Source organism: Suillus discolor, assembly GCF_016758755.1.
Source record: "Suillus discolor strain FC423 chromosome Unknown F5147scaffold_52, whole genome shotgun sequence".
Taxonomy (NCBI): domain Eukaryota; kingdom Fungi; phylum Basidiomycota; class Agaricomycetes; order Boletales; family Suillaceae; genus Suillus; species Suillus discolor.
The window spans coordinates 1-17810 of record NW_024541299.1 but is presented as its reverse complement, the minus strand read 5'-3'; the positions used below and the strand labels follow the sequence as shown (position 1 = coordinate 17810).

General features: G+C 46.4%; 7 protein-coding genes across 7 annotated transcripts; 4 read left to right on the top strand and 3 right to left on the bottom strand.

The window, feature by feature from the left end:
- Window positions 1-6400: 6400 nt before the first annotated feature.
- On the top strand, window positions 6401-7294 carry F5147DRAFT_776752 (uncharacterized protein; the record flags this gene model as incomplete). Its single annotated transcript, XM_041441890.1, has 6 exons — window positions 6401-6424; window positions 6484-6567; window positions 6619-6693; window positions 6756-6944; window positions 6998-7094; window positions 7149-7294. The coding sequence occupies 6 exons, from the start codon at window positions 6401-6403 to the stop codon at window positions 7292-7294; spliced, it is 615 nt and encodes a 204-aa protein (XP_041289674.1).
- A 176-nt stretch (window positions 7295-7470) lies between these two features.
- On the bottom strand, window positions 7471-10034 carry F5147DRAFT_616646 (amino acid transporter). The gene is made up of 12 exons (XM_041432547.1): window positions 9653-10034; window positions 9520-9604; window positions 9369-9462; window positions 9178-9309; window positions 9040-9124; window positions 8901-8985; window positions 8736-8846; window positions 8633-8686; window positions 8333-8580; window positions 8076-8281; window positions 7822-8024; window positions 7471-7773 (listed from the first exon to the last, which is right to left on the bottom strand). The coding sequence occupies exons 1-12, from the start codon at window positions 9833-9835 to the stop codon at window positions 7625-7627; spliced, it is 1635 nt and encodes a 544-aa protein (XP_041289673.1). The 5' UTR covers window positions 9836-10034; the 3' UTR covers window positions 7471-7624.
- Window positions 10035-10177: 143 nt separating this feature from the next.
- On the top strand, window positions 10178-10878 carry F5147DRAFT_747027 (ribosomal protein L6, alpha-beta domain-containing protein; the record flags this gene model as incomplete). The annotated part of the gene is made up of 2 exons (XM_041439903.1): window positions 10178-10768; window positions 10825-10878. The coding sequence occupies 2 exons, from the start codon at window positions 10178-10180 to the stop codon at window positions 10876-10878; spliced, it is 645 nt and encodes a 214-aa protein (XP_041289672.1).
- A 231-nt stretch (window positions 10879-11109) lies between these two features.
- Window positions 11110-12080, top strand: F5147DRAFT_709470 (uncharacterized protein). The gene is made up of 7 exons (XM_041438201.1): window positions 11110-11259; window positions 11315-11327; window positions 11379-11461; window positions 11513-11588; window positions 11638-11753; window positions 11808-11893; window positions 11946-12080. The coding sequence occupies exons 1-7, from the start codon at window positions 11197-11199 to the stop codon at window positions 12004-12006; spliced, it is 498 nt and encodes a 165-aa protein (XP_041289671.1). The 5' UTR covers window positions 11110-11196; the 3' UTR covers window positions 12007-12080.
- Window positions 12081-12957, bottom strand: F5147DRAFT_616641 (zinc knuckle-domain-containing protein). Its single transcript, XM_041432546.1, has 4 exons — window positions 12745-12957; window positions 12540-12684; window positions 12362-12475; window positions 12081-12307 (listed from the first exon to the last, which is right to left on the bottom strand). Exons 1-4 carry the CDS (start codon window positions 12827-12829, stop codon window positions 12100-12102), a joined length of 552 nt encoding a protein of 183 aa, XP_041289670.1. The 5' UTR covers window positions 12830-12957; the 3' UTR covers window positions 12081-12099.
- A 647-nt stretch (window positions 12958-13604) lies between these two features.
- F5147DRAFT_709462 (CRAL-TRIO domain-containing protein) lies at window positions 13605-15244 on the top strand. The gene is made up of 7 exons (XM_041438200.1): window positions 13605-13908; window positions 13991-14120; window positions 14176-14230; window positions 14291-14299; window positions 14358-14553; window positions 14602-14676; window positions 14727-15244. Exons 1-7 carry the CDS (start codon window positions 13787-13789, stop codon window positions 15079-15081), a joined length of 942 nt encoding a protein of 313 aa, XP_041289669.1. The 5' UTR covers window positions 13605-13786; the 3' UTR covers window positions 15082-15244.
- A 100-nt stretch (window positions 15245-15344) lies between these two features.
- On the bottom strand, window positions 15345-17155 carry F5147DRAFT_709461 (isoprenoid synthase domain-containing protein). The gene is made up of 8 exons (XM_041438199.1): window positions 16840-17155; window positions 16630-16784; window positions 16523-16569; window positions 16255-16472; window positions 16029-16155; window positions 15835-15914; window positions 15682-15784; window positions 15345-15628 (listed from the first exon to the last, which is right to left on the bottom strand). Exons 1-8 carry the CDS (start codon window positions 16927-16929, stop codon window positions 15432-15434), a joined length of 1017 nt encoding a protein of 338 aa, XP_041289668.1. The 5' UTR covers window positions 16930-17155; the 3' UTR covers window positions 15345-15431.
- Window positions 17156-17810: the final 655 nt, after the last annotated feature.

Below are 17810 nucleotides of genomic sequence, written 5' to 3'. Positions count from 1 at the left end.
TTGCCTTTTACTCCCGAACCCTTTCGGCTCCGGAACTCAACTACGATACCCATGATAAGGAACTTTTAGCTATCTATGAAGCTTTCCGGTCCTGGCAACACTACCTTGAAGGCTCTGCTGAGCCGATAGACGTCGTCACGGACCACAAGAACCTTGAGTACTTCGCTACGACAAAACTCCTCACCCGCCGCCAGGCCCGCTGGTCGGAATACCTCCATCAGTTCAACCTCATTATCTGTTTCCGACCCGGAAAACTCGGAGCTAAGCCTGACTGCCTAACTAGATGTTGGGACGTCTACCCCAAAGAGGGGGATAAGGACTACACTCAAGTTAATCCACACAACCTCCGGCCGATATTTACCACAGAACAGCTCACTTTGTCCCTCCGGGCATCACACCTAGCAATTCCGGTGCTCCGGGCAGCTGTACTAATGGATGTCGAGCAACTTCATAAGGACATTCTGTCCGCCCTCCCCCACGACCCTATCGCTTCCAGTCATCTTCCGGATCCGCCGGACCCGAGATGGACAGTGGACGATAGTGGTTTCCTCCGTTGTGACAACCATATATACGTTCCTGAATCCAATGACCTCCGTCTCCAAGTACTCCGGAATACACATGACCACCCCCTATCCGGACATTTCGGTCAGAACTGGACCCTGGAAATTATCCGTCGGGAATATACTTGGCCCGGTGTAGGGATTCATTTCTGGCTAGGCTTGGAGAGACTGTCTTTACCTTACCTTATGTTGGCACTTTGTAGCTTACATAATCAAGTTATCTTTTCACCAGTTACCAGTATGAGTCTGTCTGAGTCTTGAGCAGTTTTTATGACATTTCCTCTCCTCTGAGCCTTGAGCCTGGTCCAGAAACCCTTTAGGGTCGAATAGCAGCTAGGTTCTGCAAGACCCAACATTGTTCAGACTCACCATCTGAATTGTTGTACCTTCACCGGAATCCGCGCATATGTCAAGGACTATGTCAAGTCTTGTACAACCTGTGCCCGAGCTAAAGTTCTGAGACACAAACCATATGGACTGTTGAAACAACTCCCCATCCCCGAAAAGCCGTGGAATTCTATATCCATGGACTTCATCGAACAACTCCCCGATTCCTCCGGCTTCACAGCCATCCTGGTAGTCATAGATCGACTATCCAAGCAATCCATATTCATCCCAACCTATGACACCATCACCTCTCCGGACCTCGCCCGGTTATTCCTTCTCCATGTGTTTTCCAAGCACGGAGTTCCATCCCATGTCACTTCTGATCGCGGTACGGAATTTGTTTCCCACTTTTTCCGGTCGCTCGGAAAAGCACTTGACATGATCCTCCACTTCACTTCCAGATATCATCCAGAAGGTGATGGACAGACCGAGCGAGCTAACCAAACCCTAGAACAATACCTCCGGATCTACTGCAACTATCAGCAGGATAATTGGTCGGAACTGTTACCCTTAGCCGAATTCGCATACAACAATGCTCCTAGTGCTACTACCGGAGTTTCACCGTTCTTCGCTAATAAGGGATATCACCCTAACATTTCCATACATCTGGAGCGTGATCTCTCCTCCGCCCGTGCCCAGGATTATGCTATAGATCTAAATGAGCTCCATCAATTCCTCCGAGAAGAAATGTCCCATGCCCAAGAACGATATCAGGGACCCGCGGATGCTCGACGGAAACCCGCTCCGGACTTCAAAGTCAGAGATCAAGTTTTCGTCAAAGCAAAATATTTCCGTTCGACCCGACCATCGAAAAAGCTCTCAGAAAAGAATCTCAGACCATTCGACATCATCGCTTGTCCCAGCACCCACTCCTTCACCATCCGTCTTCTGGACGCTATGTGATCCGTGCACCCCGTATTCCATGTCTCTCAGTTAGAACCCGCAACTCCTAACACCATTCCGAATCACATCCAACCTCCTCTGCCTCCGGTATTAGTCGACGGAGAACCGGAATACAAAATCTCCGAAATTCTGGACTCCAAGATTGACCGCAGGAGACGTCACTGCCAACTATTATACTTAGTACGTTGGACCAGATACGAGGGAACAGACAAAGAAACTTCTTGGATACTCACAACCGAACTCGGAAATGCGCCGGAACTTCTATCGGATTTCCACTCGGCATATCCGGATAAGCCGGGACCAACTTCTAACAAAGAGTAAAAAAGGACATGCATATATGTACATTATTTAGGCGTCCGACATCCAGACTTCAGATCCAACGACCTAAGAATCCATCTCCATGTCTCCGCCGGATCCGCCAGCCTCCTTTTCCGCCTCCTCCTCATTTTCCTCCTCCGGAGCATCCTCCACATGCATCCGGAAACCGTTCCTCAGACTCTCCATGAAGAGAGCCTGAAACACCCTCTGCTCCTCCATGAACCAGAGCATGTTTTCACTCACCCGGTCCATCACAGCCCTGCTTCCTTCCGCCGCTGCAACACTCCTCTCCATCAGCCCATTGGTCCGGGCCAGTTCTGCCACAATGTTGTTGGCGGCTGCGACCCAGGCCTGGACGTCGTACTCCGCCCAGTCTTGATCCTCCCCAATGACCGTCCGGGGATTGGACACTATTTCCACATCGTCGTCGATGTCCTCCGGACTGCGCTGACGTCTTTTTCCTTTGCCCTTGGGGCTTGGAGATCCCTCCGGACGTGTGCATTTCTTGCCTTTGCCTTTGCCGGCCGGCGCCTTGACAGGCGTATTTCTGCCGACACATTTCTCCTTGGACGCGCGACACTGGTCGCAAGTCCTGATCTTTCGGAAATCATCAGTAAACATCCAGATCCGGACAAAACAGAAGACTCACCCTAGGCATCTTAGACGCTACTGCCCAGGTGCAAATCTTGCGCCTAAGTACGCACATCTCACACGTGACCTCCGGATCCGCCGGACCGGAGGACTAACATGTTGTTAAACTCTGGAAAAACACAAAAAACTTCATCCGACTCACCTCTGACGCATTGCCCATCCTAACCTTTGCCAAATGCTCCTGCTCGCGCTCAGCCAACCTTTTCCGAGTCTCCTCGATATCCTTCCACTTCTGTTCCTCCATCCGTTTCCGTTCCTCTTCCACCTCCTTGCACTTGCATTCCTCTTCCTCCGCCTCTCTCCGAGCGTCCGCCTCGAGTCACGCAATTTCGGCTGCCATTTCGGCCTGCCTCTCTTGAAGGAGTTGCCGGGCGGACTTTGAGTTGCCGGAAGTGGAGTTAGACATGTTGTACAGTAATTGGAGTTAGGGGGAAAGTTTTAGACGTCTCATGGGCGCCCCGGCCTACTTATATGTCCAGTTCTATTTTTACGAGCTCCGCCCATCATCCCGCATTCATAGAAGTCCGGTCCAGACTTCCAGATCAGAAGCCTCGTGGGCTCGGCCCTAAGGGGGGGATACTGTCATATCCCGCATTCCGGACCCGGACCAACCACACACATCATTTCCGGACTTCCGGATCCGGCCGACTTCTATCCATCGTCCGGATCTGACCCGCGTCTAACTTCCGTGCCTTATCCCTTTGTACATTCCTTCTCCAGTTAGACTATACTCATTTTCCATACCTCGTTTCATCTCCACCCTTATTTTCCTATTCTTCATCTCCGTCTTCATTTACTATTTTCCGATAGACTAGTGTTTGACTTTTCTATACGCTCTGTCCACAGCCTCGCATAGCTTCGGACTGCGCAGACTGATTCTCTGTTAAGTCCTCAGTAGTATATAAACCCTGTAGAATCTTTGTACTTCCTCAGTTCGAATATTATCTTAGACTCTGCTCATTCCCTTCTCCGTCCAACTTGAGTTTCTCCTCTCGTCGTCCTCCGCTAGTCTTAGGATCGATTCCTATAGACTTCTCACCTCCGCCTCTACCTCTGGTAGTCCTCCGCTGTTTCCTTTCTAGTTTGGACATTGTCCAGATTAGTCTTATCCCTCATTCCCGAACGTCCGCCGGAATTCCCACACATCGGACATCGGACTCCGGACTCGTCCGACAACCTTTGGACATCGTCCAACAGCCCTCGGAAGTTAGGGGCACATACTCGGGTAAGGGGCGCAGCGCACGAGCTGAAGCCAAGCCCTTTGGATCCAACCCTTGAGCACGTTATTAACAGTATCCTTCTCCATCTTACTGAAATTCATCCACAGATGTATTGGGATGCCCTGCAGGATTTTGTTCATATAGGTATATATATTATATAGAGACAGGTGAGTTCTTGCTTACCAAGATAGATTTTCCATTCCGAGCTTTGCTAAGTTGCACTCAGTGAATGCAAGCCTCAGGAGGCACATTTCATTATTCACTAGCTCTGCCAGTCAATAAAAGACACCTCTGCTAAGCTAAATAAAGTGTGTAACATACTAGTAGTGATTAAGCCTCTTCACCATAAGCTGTGTGAAAGATATAGCCTCATTGTATATGTAGTGGGGGAGGTAAGTGTTCCAGTTGCTTTTGGATGGATGAAAATTAAAGTTATTCGTTTAGGTTGCCTGTGAAGGTAAAAATTATCATGTAGATTGTTTTATTTGCAAATAATGTTGCAGCTACATCAACAAAGGCTCACAGTTTGTATTTGATGGTGAAATATATTATAGGAATTGTCCATTATATACATGCTAGTAACACTGCTGTTATTCATTTGATCATTGTAATGCTGCATATGTGCCAATTCTCAAAGACCCCTGATAATATTAAAACATCTTATGGTTCCTGAGTATATCTGATGATGTCAAACTTCTTGTACTGACTCACCCTCCACCATCTGCTTCTCCAAGCAGGGCCATCCTACCACCTTATAGTACCAGCTATGAAATTTTGAAAGCTTACACCCAGTAAGCACACCATGCTCCTATAAGAAAGCTACAGGACCCCTGGGATCCCACTGAGACCAAGATCTGATAAGATAAAACATAATTCTAGGAAGAATCAAACATCACTCAGACACAAGCCAGTTGAGAGTACCAGATTCCAATAAGCATTGTCCATACTACTGGCCAAGAGCTCCATGAAGTGAGTAATGATAGGAGTACCTACTGGATACCTGAGATCTAGTGACTCAGATTTATTGTTGTAACCAGATGATAATGACCACTTCTCAACAGAATACAAGGCAGAAGCTAGACTAAGCAGGAAAGACTAAAAATCTTGCCTGAGCAAGACTAATAACCCTTAAGATGATTTTGGGATAGACTTCTTAGTATTAGAGTCTGAGTCAGATCATGATAGCAACTCACCAAAAACCAAATGAGCGAAGCATCTCATTCATCATGAATACAGAGCTAAATTAAATGTGTCAAAGTATTAGTAGAACTTTATTCAGAATAAGCCTCTTTCACTTATTAGGGTGAAGCTAATGCTATCACATTCAAAAGGTGAGTTAGAGAAGTTAGAGATGGAAGGGTTGTGCTAGACTTACCACTAGCCAGTCCCTTTGTATGCTAGGCAAATACCTTGGAGGCTAAGCCTATAGGTTCTTTGAGTGGGATGTCCTTGATCTTCAAAAGAAATATTCACTTTACAGAGTTTTTCAATCAATTATTTGATTATGTGTTCCCACCTAATTTCCATATGCACAATGTCAGAAATTCCTGAACTGCAAGCAAGATGGTAACTTCTTGGTCAGAGACTACCTTCAAAAGCTTTGTGACCTTGCAGATATAGCTAGAGATATTGATGAGTGTGAGATTATTTGTTAGTTTTGAATGAACTGCCAACCTTATATCAAGGCATCCGTGATTGAGAAAGGTTATGAGCCAAATACTGTGAGCCTAGTGGCTGTTGAGCAGAAAGCACTACATATCAAAATAGCATACTTAGAAAATGCTAAGGATACAAACATAGTTCTTATATTAAACCCAACTTTAGCAGTAGGATACACATCCCATATGAACTTGGAGCTGAAGGGAGGACCCAAACATGATAGGAACTCGGACCACCAATAATATACTGTGTCAGGGTGTTAGAATGAATATGACAGGAACATTAATTCTCACCCGAAGTCACATCACTTGTCCCACAATGGCCAAAAGACTCCTGGAGAGACTAAGAAGAATGTAGATTAGTTGAAATAACTGCATCACTGTAATACACTCGCAGAGTCCAGTTGGCATGATCTCGCTCGCTAGGGCCCAAGTAAAGTAAGTAAAGGGGGATAAGTAATCTGATTAGCTAAGCCAGGAATTCCAAGTAGAAAAATGATAGATCCAGGTGCAAAAGGAAGTTATGTCACTCCGAAGCCAAGCTTGAAGCCATGCAGTCCTACTAACTTCCTGTGCAATGATGTCCTCAGATAATATTACATAAGGTTAATCGCATCACTGCATTATCTGTCATTTCTTTATAACAGCATCTCCCTGTTCTCAGTATGAGCATCGGTCTCTCTTCACTCATCTGTTTCACGCCATGGCCTCATTATATTCCACTCAGGTGCGCTTCCAAAACTTAAGAATCCTTGCCATATGGCTCAATTACACCAACCTTTCCAGTCATATGTGACTGCTGACGATGCAGCATCTGCTGAGGAACAATCCCTCCCTGAAGCCCTTCATTGCACATCCCTCTTAATGAGGGTACTCTGTTTTTTGGCACTCAGATGTCCAGATATTGATGATCATTGGAAGTCACTGCAATCAGAGCAAGCCTTCGAAACCGTTAGGAACAGGTTGTGCTCTATCCTAGCCTGCACTATCACCACGGTAAGCTATCCAACTCCATGCCCATCGCGGACTGAAGCCGACGTTGATATGCTCTCATAAAGGTGAGTGTCCTCCTCGCTATAAGCGGTGTTTTCATCAGCACAGGTTCTCCTGTGTCATACTTCAACTACATGTCACCCGTTCCCTATTGTCTGCTCTTTATATTGCTCATGCTCACCATGATCGCGATGTTGACATCTGGGTTGAGCATGATGCATTGGCTGCACGCCGATTGCTGCTGGATTCAAGAAGTAAGTCTTATTCTTGCCATACCGATTACCCCAGCTGACCTAAATATGATCAGCAACTTGAGCAAGGCGGCTGCTTCGTCTTGTCCTACCTGTTGTCGATAGTCACGCCTATATTCTTCGTCACTTTGTCCCTGCATTGTTTCATGTTTGGTGAGTTGTTCCATCAATTAAGGCTTTCTCTGGTCTCTCATGCATTCCCCCCAGCGATGTTGATAGCAGGCTTTGCTTCTCAAAGCATGATCTGCTGCGCCATCACAGTGCTTTGGCTAGTTACATACGCTGTCAATGTTGGGACAATATTGATGGAAGCTATGTGGAAGTATGCGACAAGCCTCAATCACACTGGATAATATCAGTAGTTTCCACTTTGTTCCTTGTTTCACCCGCGGTTTGTATATGTTGTATACAACCTCCCTGATGTGGCACATAAATGTATTCGAAATGTAGACGAGTGGATGTATGCAGTCCGTGGCTTTCAATTATGCAAATCAATTTTTCAAGAGCGTTTCACAACACATCGAATCGTGCCAAAGTGAAAGCTTTATCTTCCAGGAATCTTGAGAATATGATGTCACCGATGCCCTCCGTCATAAGATTACACGACTACAAGCTATTTGCTGGTCCGGAATGAAGATCGGATATAACCAGGTAGCCTAGTATAATTATATCCTCAGACTATTTCACTCCGTGTTATGTTTCTCCGAGTACGACGATGAATCGCTCTGCCAGTCGATATTCGGAACGGGTCCTGTGAACCAATGTCTCGCGGAGAATATCCATGATCCTCCAGCAAATATAAAGACGGCCATGACGATCACTATCGAGTAATCTACATCTTGTGATAAGTCAAGATCTTGTAACTATAAAGAGCACTCACTCATGGTTTGCACGTTTGCTGTCTGTGTATATGGAAAGAGCAGCATGACGACCATGAATGCTACCCAGGAGATACCTATCCAGCCGATCGGAAAAGACCACCAACCGAGATTGAATGGGCCGGGCTGTAGCTTGTCCTTTCCCCAGGTAACACGACAGTAGATAGGCGTCACGTATGAGATGTATAAACCTATTACAGACGCCCTTCAAAGCAACGATATTAGTATAATGACTTGAGAAGATCGCTCGACGTACGAAGCCAATGAATTAAATGCTGCTGTAGAAAATACTAATGTCCCACAAATGGCAGAGAGCACCATCGCAAACCACACAGCATTAACTGGACTCCCCGTCGTGTGATTGATGCGTTTCCACCATCGCGAGCCAGGCAGAGCGTTGTCCCGAGAAAACGCGAAAATGACACGTGAGGCATCGACAGCTTGTGAGCATCCGCAAAGGTACTGTCCGGGAGTCAGTTATCCAAGCATGATCTTGGTTGTAAGCGCACTTTCCTGCAACACTATGATAGAGCACCAAAGGGTCAGGGCGCCTTTCTTCCCCATGACATTCAAAAATACTTGACCAAGAGGAAGCGCTAATTTCGACTGCAAGATGTCTGGAACCGAGTTGGTAGCATAAGAAGCACCGATGAAATAAAGCCAGCCCAGGATCTCGGTTCCTAGGACCCCAACTAAAATTGCAATAGGTGCTGCGCGTGCAGCTCCTGCGGTTTCCTCAGCGATATGCGCAGCAGAGTCATCTGGATAGACATGGTTAGGTATGTGCTTCTCGAAGTATACTACGCTACTCACAGCCTGTCAATGACCACATTGGTGATGTAAAAGCAAGAATGAAAGCCCAGACATCTGAACATTGTCAGTTGCAGAAACGTATTTGTAGACATGGCACACTTACTATTGCTCCATCCGGTATTGTTCTCGAACTTTGTCCACGCATCTATCGACGAGGCTCTCTGATCGCCGGAGCAAACGAGTAAGGAGATAGTTGCCCCAATCGATGTAGTTACTGCGTAGTACGCTGTGAGCCCAAACCAACTTAGCGCCTACTCTTTCAACTCACGGATGAGTACCATAGTCACAACTGTCATTCGGGCGAGAATACGAGTCCCGGCTGAGCAGAAAATCGCTTGTGTGAGGTGGATACCCTGGATTGGATGTTTCATTAGCAAGAGAGAAAAATGGTGGATTTGTCACGAGACCATCAGTATGCCAAATGTTGCACCCGACCCCAAGACCACTGCGCCGTCCGTGCTCATTGCTATTGCTGTAGTGATGAGTTCCGTGCTACAAGGCATGCATGAATTTGTCATTAATGAACGCCGAAAATGTACACAAACCAACTGAAGTCAATGGAGCAAATCAACGTTACTTGCCCTGTGATGTTACTCCATCCGGTTATCCAAGACGCAAGAGCGGAGCGTTCCTTCGAAGCCATCTTCGCTGAAAAATAGTACAACCCAGCGCTTGTTCTACCGTAGGAGGTCGTTCATTACATAGACATGATTCAATGGTGATCAGAAAGACTTACGGCATGGAAGAAGCCAGCTCTGCCATCGAGGCAGCAACACACAAGACGAATGCGCACGCTATGGGCCATGCCCATACCATGGCAAAATGGCCTCCTAAGGATAGCAATCAGATTCCTGCTTTCATACATCATGTCCCCGAGTATCACTGACCTGAAAGCAAAGGATAGGAATATCCGGTAGTGACTCCACAAGATGCTGCCATGATAGCCATCGAGAATGAGATCGTCTCTAGCAGCTGGGTCACAAAGTCAGGTCTGCGCAAGCAAAAAAGAAATCCTGATACCGAGAATTCTCGTTTAAATTGGCTCTTGTAACCAAGCTTCTGGAGGAGAATATTATCTTCTTGGTGAACGGGGGAGATGCCATCCTGACTATTGACACTGATAGACTCAGTGACAATGCCGGTATCATTATACTTGGCCATTTTATCTGAAGGAGAAAACTGGAGCGCGGGGTTGGAGTACATTCTGCCGAATATATATAGTCATCTCAAATGAAGCTGAGAGCGTACTGTCATTGGCTGCAATTGGAGATAAGAGGACAAAAATTCCTGGGATAGACCAGGATAAACCGTGCTCTTATCTCGTTGCATGTGATCCAAGCCAAGCACAGGCTGTCATCTTCTGGCGTGTCACAGCGTGCTACGTGTGTTGCCTAAAACTCGATAGGACAACTTGCAGAGCTTGGGAATCATGCACATTTGCCCTATACGTGTATACCCAGATAAGGAATGTAAGCAAGTTGATTATATAGGTTCCGTGGCCGTCAAAACTTAAATTATGTAAAAGACAAGTTGCAACCAGAAGTCATGATACCACGCCAAGCGGCGTTGAGCAAGACTCTACGACACTTCAGCTCATCTGCTCGCGCATGCGTGCACATATCTCATATCGGAAAAACTCCCATCCCAATTCCACCTAATGTCACTATCACCCAATCTCAAACTTCGCTCCAAGTCAAGGGACCTCTTGGCTCAACGTCTGTCCCACTGGAATCATACATGAAGCTCGCGTATCCGCAAGAAAATGTGCTGACAATAGCTGTAGAAGATGCAGAGGTAAAGAAGCAGCGGTCAATGTGGGGTCTTACACGGACGCTCATAAATAACGCGGTCGTCGGAATGACGGAGGGTTTCACTGTTCCCATATATCTTGTTGGTGTTGGGTACAGAGCTGCGTTGGAGGAAGACCCGAGAGGAACGACAAATGGTGGCAATGGCCAGAGGCTCAATATGAAGCTGGGGCATTCTCATAACGTCTACGTGCCAATTCCTGCCCATATCAAGGCAGACGTGCCTTCTCCGACGAAGATCACACTCTTTTGCACGGACAAGCACTTGCTTGGTCTTTTTGCTGCAAGGATACGGAAATGGCGTCCACCTGAACCATACAAAGGCAAGGTGAGCATATCTTCAACCATAAATTGTAGGGAAAGAGGAGACTGATGCATGCTTAGGGTGTTTTCATTGGTAATGAACAAATTCGTATCAAGTCCGTCAAAAAGAAGTAGTTTGGACTCTGGCACCTACTTTTGCTTTCTTAGACTTGACTTTTGCTCGTACTTATCATTGCATGCATACGATAGAGATCGTATTCCTAATGAAAACATTAAAGACCACGTAGATAGCCAGTCCTTGCAAATATCGGTCTGAAATTGACTTGCTATTTGAACTCTGAATATATCATCTGAATAATAGCATGCGAATTGTCACGTGATACGAGCTCCTTGTACTTCGCCTGCGTAGCCCTTTGTCAAGTCCAAGTACTTGGTTTGCGCAGATTTTTTTTTCGCTCATCTAGTGACCACCTATATACGACATTCCTTGAAATGCCAGCAGAACTCTGCCCACCATATGCGCCATTTTTCGGCTTTGCAGGTGTCGCTTCAGCTGTAAGTCATCGCAGTCGGAGTCCCGTGTTCAGTTCATCATAACAGTCCTCCGTAGATGATTTTCAGCAGTACGCCATGGCTCTGAGTTCTCAAATGTTATCTGATGCACTCAAATACAGCGCTTGGTGCTGCGTTTGGAACGGCAAAGGCTGGAATTGCTATTGCAGGCCTGGGGACGTTCAAACCTGAACTGATCATGAAGGCGAGTGCGGCCCTCTAACAAGTTTCTTTTAATTCACGTAGCAGAATATAGTCTCTGGTGCCTGTGGTTATGGCAGGAATCATTGCGGTGTATGGATTAGTCGTATCGGTTCTCATCGCAGGAAATTGTCAGTATCCACTCCTACATGACATTTGCGTGATTTGACTGGTCCGTAGTGAACCCATCGAAAGACTATCCCCTAGCTGCAGGCTTCATTCATCTGGGAGCAGGCATTTCTTGTGGAATGACTGGCATTGCTGCGGGCTATGCTATTGGCCTCGTCGGCGATTCGGTGGGCCTTTTGAACTACTATGAATGTATGCATGAATCTCACTACTGGTTGCAGTGCGTGCGGGCATATGTTCACGAGCAACGAATATTCGTGTCCATGATCCTCATCCTGATCTTTGCGGAGGTCCTGGGGCTTTACGGGTGAGTATTTATATGTACTTGCTCATACTTGCTGATCTTGTGTGCATTTCAGCCTCATCGTTGCACTGTTGATGAATACGAGGGTCACTGGTCTCGTGGGTGTTTGCGATTGATCACTCATGCTTCATTACATACATTTTGTTCCCTACATAAATACAGGCTCCGAATAAAAGCACAGACAAACTATGTCGGTGGATGATCATTTTTCAGTCTCTAGATCTACTACGAGATGAAGATGCTGAACGAATTGAAGATGAATCTTGCCGCTTTGGTCGTTTCCTGCCGCGATCTCTGGAAATCAAACGTGAGGCATCTGAACTTGACGTAGAGCTGGCAGATGATTCAGAGCTAGACCCTGAATCTGAATCTGATTCCGAGTCCGAGTCCGAATTGTCTGAGGAGGATCTCGAAGACCTGTTTAAGATGACAATCAGCCCACGCAGACACAATAAGTGAATTATAAACAACCTTCTGGCTTTCTTGCGAGCTCTGCCGTCTTCCTCCTTGGATTTTCCTTTGGATTCCTCCAGTGCCAGTCGTTCCTGCTCCTTTGACTCTAGAATTCGGTTTGCCGTTCCACTCCTAAGTGACAGAACAGGGCGTCAGTCAAATTCAATCGTATAAGTCAGGTCGTCGGTCACCGTACTTTGTTTTAAATTCCTCCGGCACTTCAACTGAAGGTTTTCCCTCTGCCTTCAGCTTCGCAAGTAACTTTGGATTTTCAAGTAATTCTGTCCGCGAGGGACGGGATACGTATGGACGCGTGGACTTGCATTCAAATATGAAATGTCCTGCATGATTTCGTTCGGTCCAAGTTGCTTTTGCAACAACATCCAAATGAGAACACACACCTGTACCGAGGCACTTCTGACAAACGGTTGCGGAGTTCGCTCTTGGGTTGTTGTTTGACCGACGGTGAGGCGCAAATTTCGACATTGTGATAAGGGAAATTCAGGATATAGGTGCTTAGATTTCGCTTTGGTCTGATTTCTACGTGTGCTGAAATAAAGCTACACGTGGGTGTGATGGGCTATAATCTAGGTGAGATCGAGTGTTGAGAGGAAAATGAAGGTGTATTATTACTAGCACTAGACGTCTGCTTACGTATTTACTATTTACAAGCTGGCTTTCGCAACTTCACATACTGTCGCTGTATCCACGTAGGTGTACGTGTTGCTATCCTGAAGGCACGATTACGGTCCCCGGATAGTATGGTGTAGACCTTGCCACTACTCCGGACCAACTTCTGCATAGCAATAGTGCTCTCGCTTGCCCGGAGGACTACTACTTCAAAGTATCTTGTCGCTGCCTCCACCTGCAATCTTAGAATTCTAGCTGCTGCTGCCAGGCAAGGCCCGCGCTAAGAAGGGACATCACCAGTTCAGTCTCCAAGACCCGAAGAAGTTGGTCTATGAATATATCGTTCCTGCCCGAAACGCGACATAGTCTTTACGACTACAACACTCATTTCATTCCATTGTATATAAGTCACTTCATGTCATCGACGCTCCTTTTGTGTAAAAGGACATCCGTTGAAGTTGAATAGGTCATATGGGGAATTGTTTGCGATTGACTAGAGCGTGTGGAGGCACCGGCATAAACCCTCCAGAACTTTTTCGATGGCTCCAAAGCATAAGTCACGGTGTTTTGTATACCAAGAATCCCGTGAAAAGAGCAAGCGGAGGCTATGGTGGTGTGCATATGAAGGCCTGCCAATAATTGAAACGTTTAGCTTCTGAGTCATCGTGAGTTTTCATCAGGTTTCCATCAATAGCCTGGGACTTCGGTTGCTTTGTCGATGCGGTAATGTGAAGACGACTCGCGGGCTTCTCTCTGGTATATACCACTTGTCTCCGAGTTTATACCTCATCTGTGGCATACTCCGGTCGTACAATGACAGTAATGTCACTCACGCCAGAAGAGAAGGAGACGTTGGAGGTGTTCCGCAAACAAGTATTTGATGAAGAAATCATTCGAGAAGGGGACTCTGTTGGGACGGATGACGCAACTTTACTGTAAGCCCTTTCCCCGCTCTCGGCATATGTAGCATCACTGCCCTGACTCGACTAATACCGTATCATGATGTGCACATTACAGTCGGTTTCTTCGCGCACGCAAGTTCAATTTGACTGAATCAAAGAAAATGTTGCAGAATTGTCAACAATGGCGGAAAACCGTCGGAGGTGACGGGATAGACGCGTTATATGCCAGACTAGATCCTTATGATGTACGTCCTTCCTTTCCTTCTAAATTGTTAAAGGAAACTTTCCGTTATCCTATAGTACCCTGAGCGGGAAGAAATATTCAAGTCCTGGTCTATGTATTTCCATAAGGCAAGTTCTCCACTAGAACTTTTGCAGAGAATTCTAATAACAGCAATCATGATGGCCATCTTAGACAGACAAGGTGTGCTTGATGCTGTTCTTGACCTATGGTTATCGGTACATTCTTACCTTGCAGAAAGGCCGACCGGTGAACATCCAATTCTTTGGCGGGCTAAACCTTCCGAAGTTGTACAAGCATGTCACGCCGGAGAGGCACTGGGAGGCTATTGTTGTAAATGCCGATTCCCTTACCCGTGAAGTACTTCCAGCTGCATCGCGTGCTGCAGGGAAGCGTATTCACCAATCGATCGTAATTGTGGACCTCAAAGGGTTTGGGTTCGTCGTTGGCGCTTTCCAGCTGCCAATCAGCTGATGTTCGTTCAGGTTATCACAGTTTTGGCAAGTGAAATCATTGGCACAGGCCTCATTCCAGATATCACAGGATTATTTTCCCGAAACGTGCGTCCTATAGCGTCATTTTAGTCCCATCGATTCATTGATGGTCTTAGAATGGGTCAACTTTTAATAATCAATGCGCCATCCTCGTTTACCTTTATTTGGGGAATCATTAAGCCCTGGCTGGCAAAAGAGACTGTAGAGAAGGTCGACATTCTCGGTTCGAACTATAGAGAGGTTCTACTTGATGTGATAGATGCCGAGAATCTACCAGAAATACTGGGAGGCACGTGCACTTGTAAGGGTGAAGGGGGATGCGACCTTAGCGGTGCAGGACCATGGATGGTTGAGAGGAAGGAAAGGAAAAGGAACGGGAGTACTGAGGACTCTGGATCCGGAGAAAAGACAGAAGACGTCGCAGTGATCGAACACAGCAGTCCAATTACCCATCCCATAGACGTCAAGTAGAAGCATGCGTGTGTATCATATATACATGTCGATAGGGGAGGGCATGAACATTGTGTATGATTTGTATATGTGACATAGATCGAACAGCAGTTTCCTTGGAGTAGATGCTTACAGTCTTTTGACGGATCTGGAGCAGTATGACACAGCGATGTTAATTTTTGGCCATACGATATCCTCCGCAGCCTGTGAACATTTGAGAACTAAAGTGCAATGAAATATTTGAGGTCACCGAGTTTTCAGATCGTACATACTACCACTGGCAGTAACGGGCACATATGATCTGGACATTTGGGAGGATCGACTAAGCCAGTAAGCCATGACAATACAGTACACAAGAAGGGCATGATGTTTCATGCATCGACATGAAGCTTGTCCAAAAGCGCGGATAATATCGGGTTTCCGCCGAGTCTCTCAACTTCTCCCCTGGCTTGTTGCTCCAACTTGTGGAGCACTGCTAGGGTGTAATCAAACGACTTGGTGGTGTCTCTGAGATACTCGATAGCGCGATGCTTGAGGGTAGGAGTCTCGGGACGTTTTTGTAGGACATCTAACAATATCATTGAAATCAAATGAGGTGGCAGTCGACATATTTGAACTCACCTATGATTAGTTGGTTTTCAGGCTGGTCGAGGATGCCGTGAACAACAGGGAAAGAGAATTTCCCTTCAGATAAATCTTCTGCAAACCCCTTTGTGCCTGTGTACTGAGAGGATATTCAGGTCACGTCTCCAAAAAATTAGATTGGAGACCAACCTCATCGCTCTGGAGATTCATGTAATCATCGCGTATTTGGTAATAAATCCCAATGAGGATTGGACAAAGGGACATAGTCACTAGGACGGGAGTCATTCAATCCGCAAAAAATCAAAAGACTCCATTTGAGACTCACACGTTCGTGTTCGTCGTAGCACATGCCATCATGAGTTTGGCAGTAGCCCTCAGATGACTGCCTGTTTCTGAGTAGCCATGTTCAAAATGGTTTCTTATAGACAATGACGACGACCTACTGTCTTTTACCATCTGCACATACTCATCTTCTGTGGGACAGCGGAGGGTATCACGCCAGAGGATGTCCTAATCCCTGTCCACGGTGGGATGATATGAGCTCGGCTATCCTCATCTTTATGTCAGGACTGTCTATGAAACAATGGCGACAGATGGCATACCATTCACTACAAGGTCCAGGTCGCGATCGGAAATGAGGCGTTTAGAGAAATCGGGGTTTTCGGCGGTGAAACTGTCGTCCCTGAGCCCACTGTCTGAACCTGCACTAGAATCACAAGCGCGACGCTGCACTTTGGGCCTCAGAGACGACAACTCCTGATATGCTAGAAAGTAGACGTAATTGGCGGCATTGATGGTACGGGGGATGCCATATACTTTATGCGCGACTGGAAGAGATCAATGACCCCTTTACGGGTATCGCCAATAGCAGACATGCCTGTAATTCCACGTCTCAGTTGAGAGTCGTCTTCAATGTCGTCTACCCTGTAGATATGAAGATTAGTTGGTGTTGAAATTAGTCTGATAACTCTTGGAAAGACGTACAAGAGACCGGCATTATGGAAAAGACCGACAACACGGATAATGACCGCAAGCTTGTCCTTAGGAACATTAAGCCAGAGGTTGAAGGCTTGAACAAGCTTTTCTGTGGTCTTTTTCCCCGTGTTGGCAGTGATGTATGTGTAGGGCTCGAGCAAAACCTAGCAGAGTAAACCTGAGCCTTGCGTCAAACTTAAGATCTGTGAAGATACTCGCGGATTCCTGAGCTTCGGTCCATGTGCTGGACGATGGTGCACGCAGGCTTGAGAGAAAGCTATCATATCTTTCGATGTTGGCATGCATCATGCTATTAAGACGGATCACTAGGTTGGTGCGAGACTTGTCACATAAACATCACGGCACTGTTTCCTATTCGGAGGCGAACAGTATAATACTACCAGTGTAGCGAAATTTGACCATGAGTGACATTTCCTCCTGTCGTGTTGCAGGAATGCGAGGATAAAAGCCGTAAGGAAATTGGCATGCGCAAGCTGTGCTGAGCCTGGCCACATTAATGTTTTATCATCAAAAGTATTAGAGAGGTTGGTGTCCGTCACATGACCGTGTTGACGCGGTCCAATCCTGGCGGAGTTCAAAACCTAACATCTCGGACCGGCGTTCAGATCTCAGATGCCACCCACATAAGAGTTCTCGAGAACACAAATGGCTCCAAGGAAGCTCAACTATGGTATGTAATTTTACAGTTTTTTTCTATCTATCCCAGCTGATTTTTGATGAGCAAATCTTATGTCCTTATTTCCCCTGACTCGTTCTGCTGCCAAATCCATAGTGGCTCCCCTCCCGCATACAGACATCCTTGACCAGCTCGTATAGCAACTCCTCACTACTTATCGACCAACAACATCTTATTTCTGGTCACCAGCCTCCACGCAGACGATCTGAGCAGTTGCCACCGTCTATATATGCTTCCAGCCTTTAACTTTACACATCTATTCGATGGTGCTTGATAACGGCGTGATGCGTGTCAGCTCGCCTAAACATCTTTAGTGAACACTCAGCAGATCAATCGATCTGAGTATTATACGTGTAACGATACGGCAGGTTGAAAACAACTGTAGAAATTTGTTTCCTCACTCATTATTGTCCTGCTAGCACTGCATATCTGCAGACTGCGCTACTACGGTGACCTGCTTGCTTTGCGTCTATACTTCTCTATGTGTGTTTCC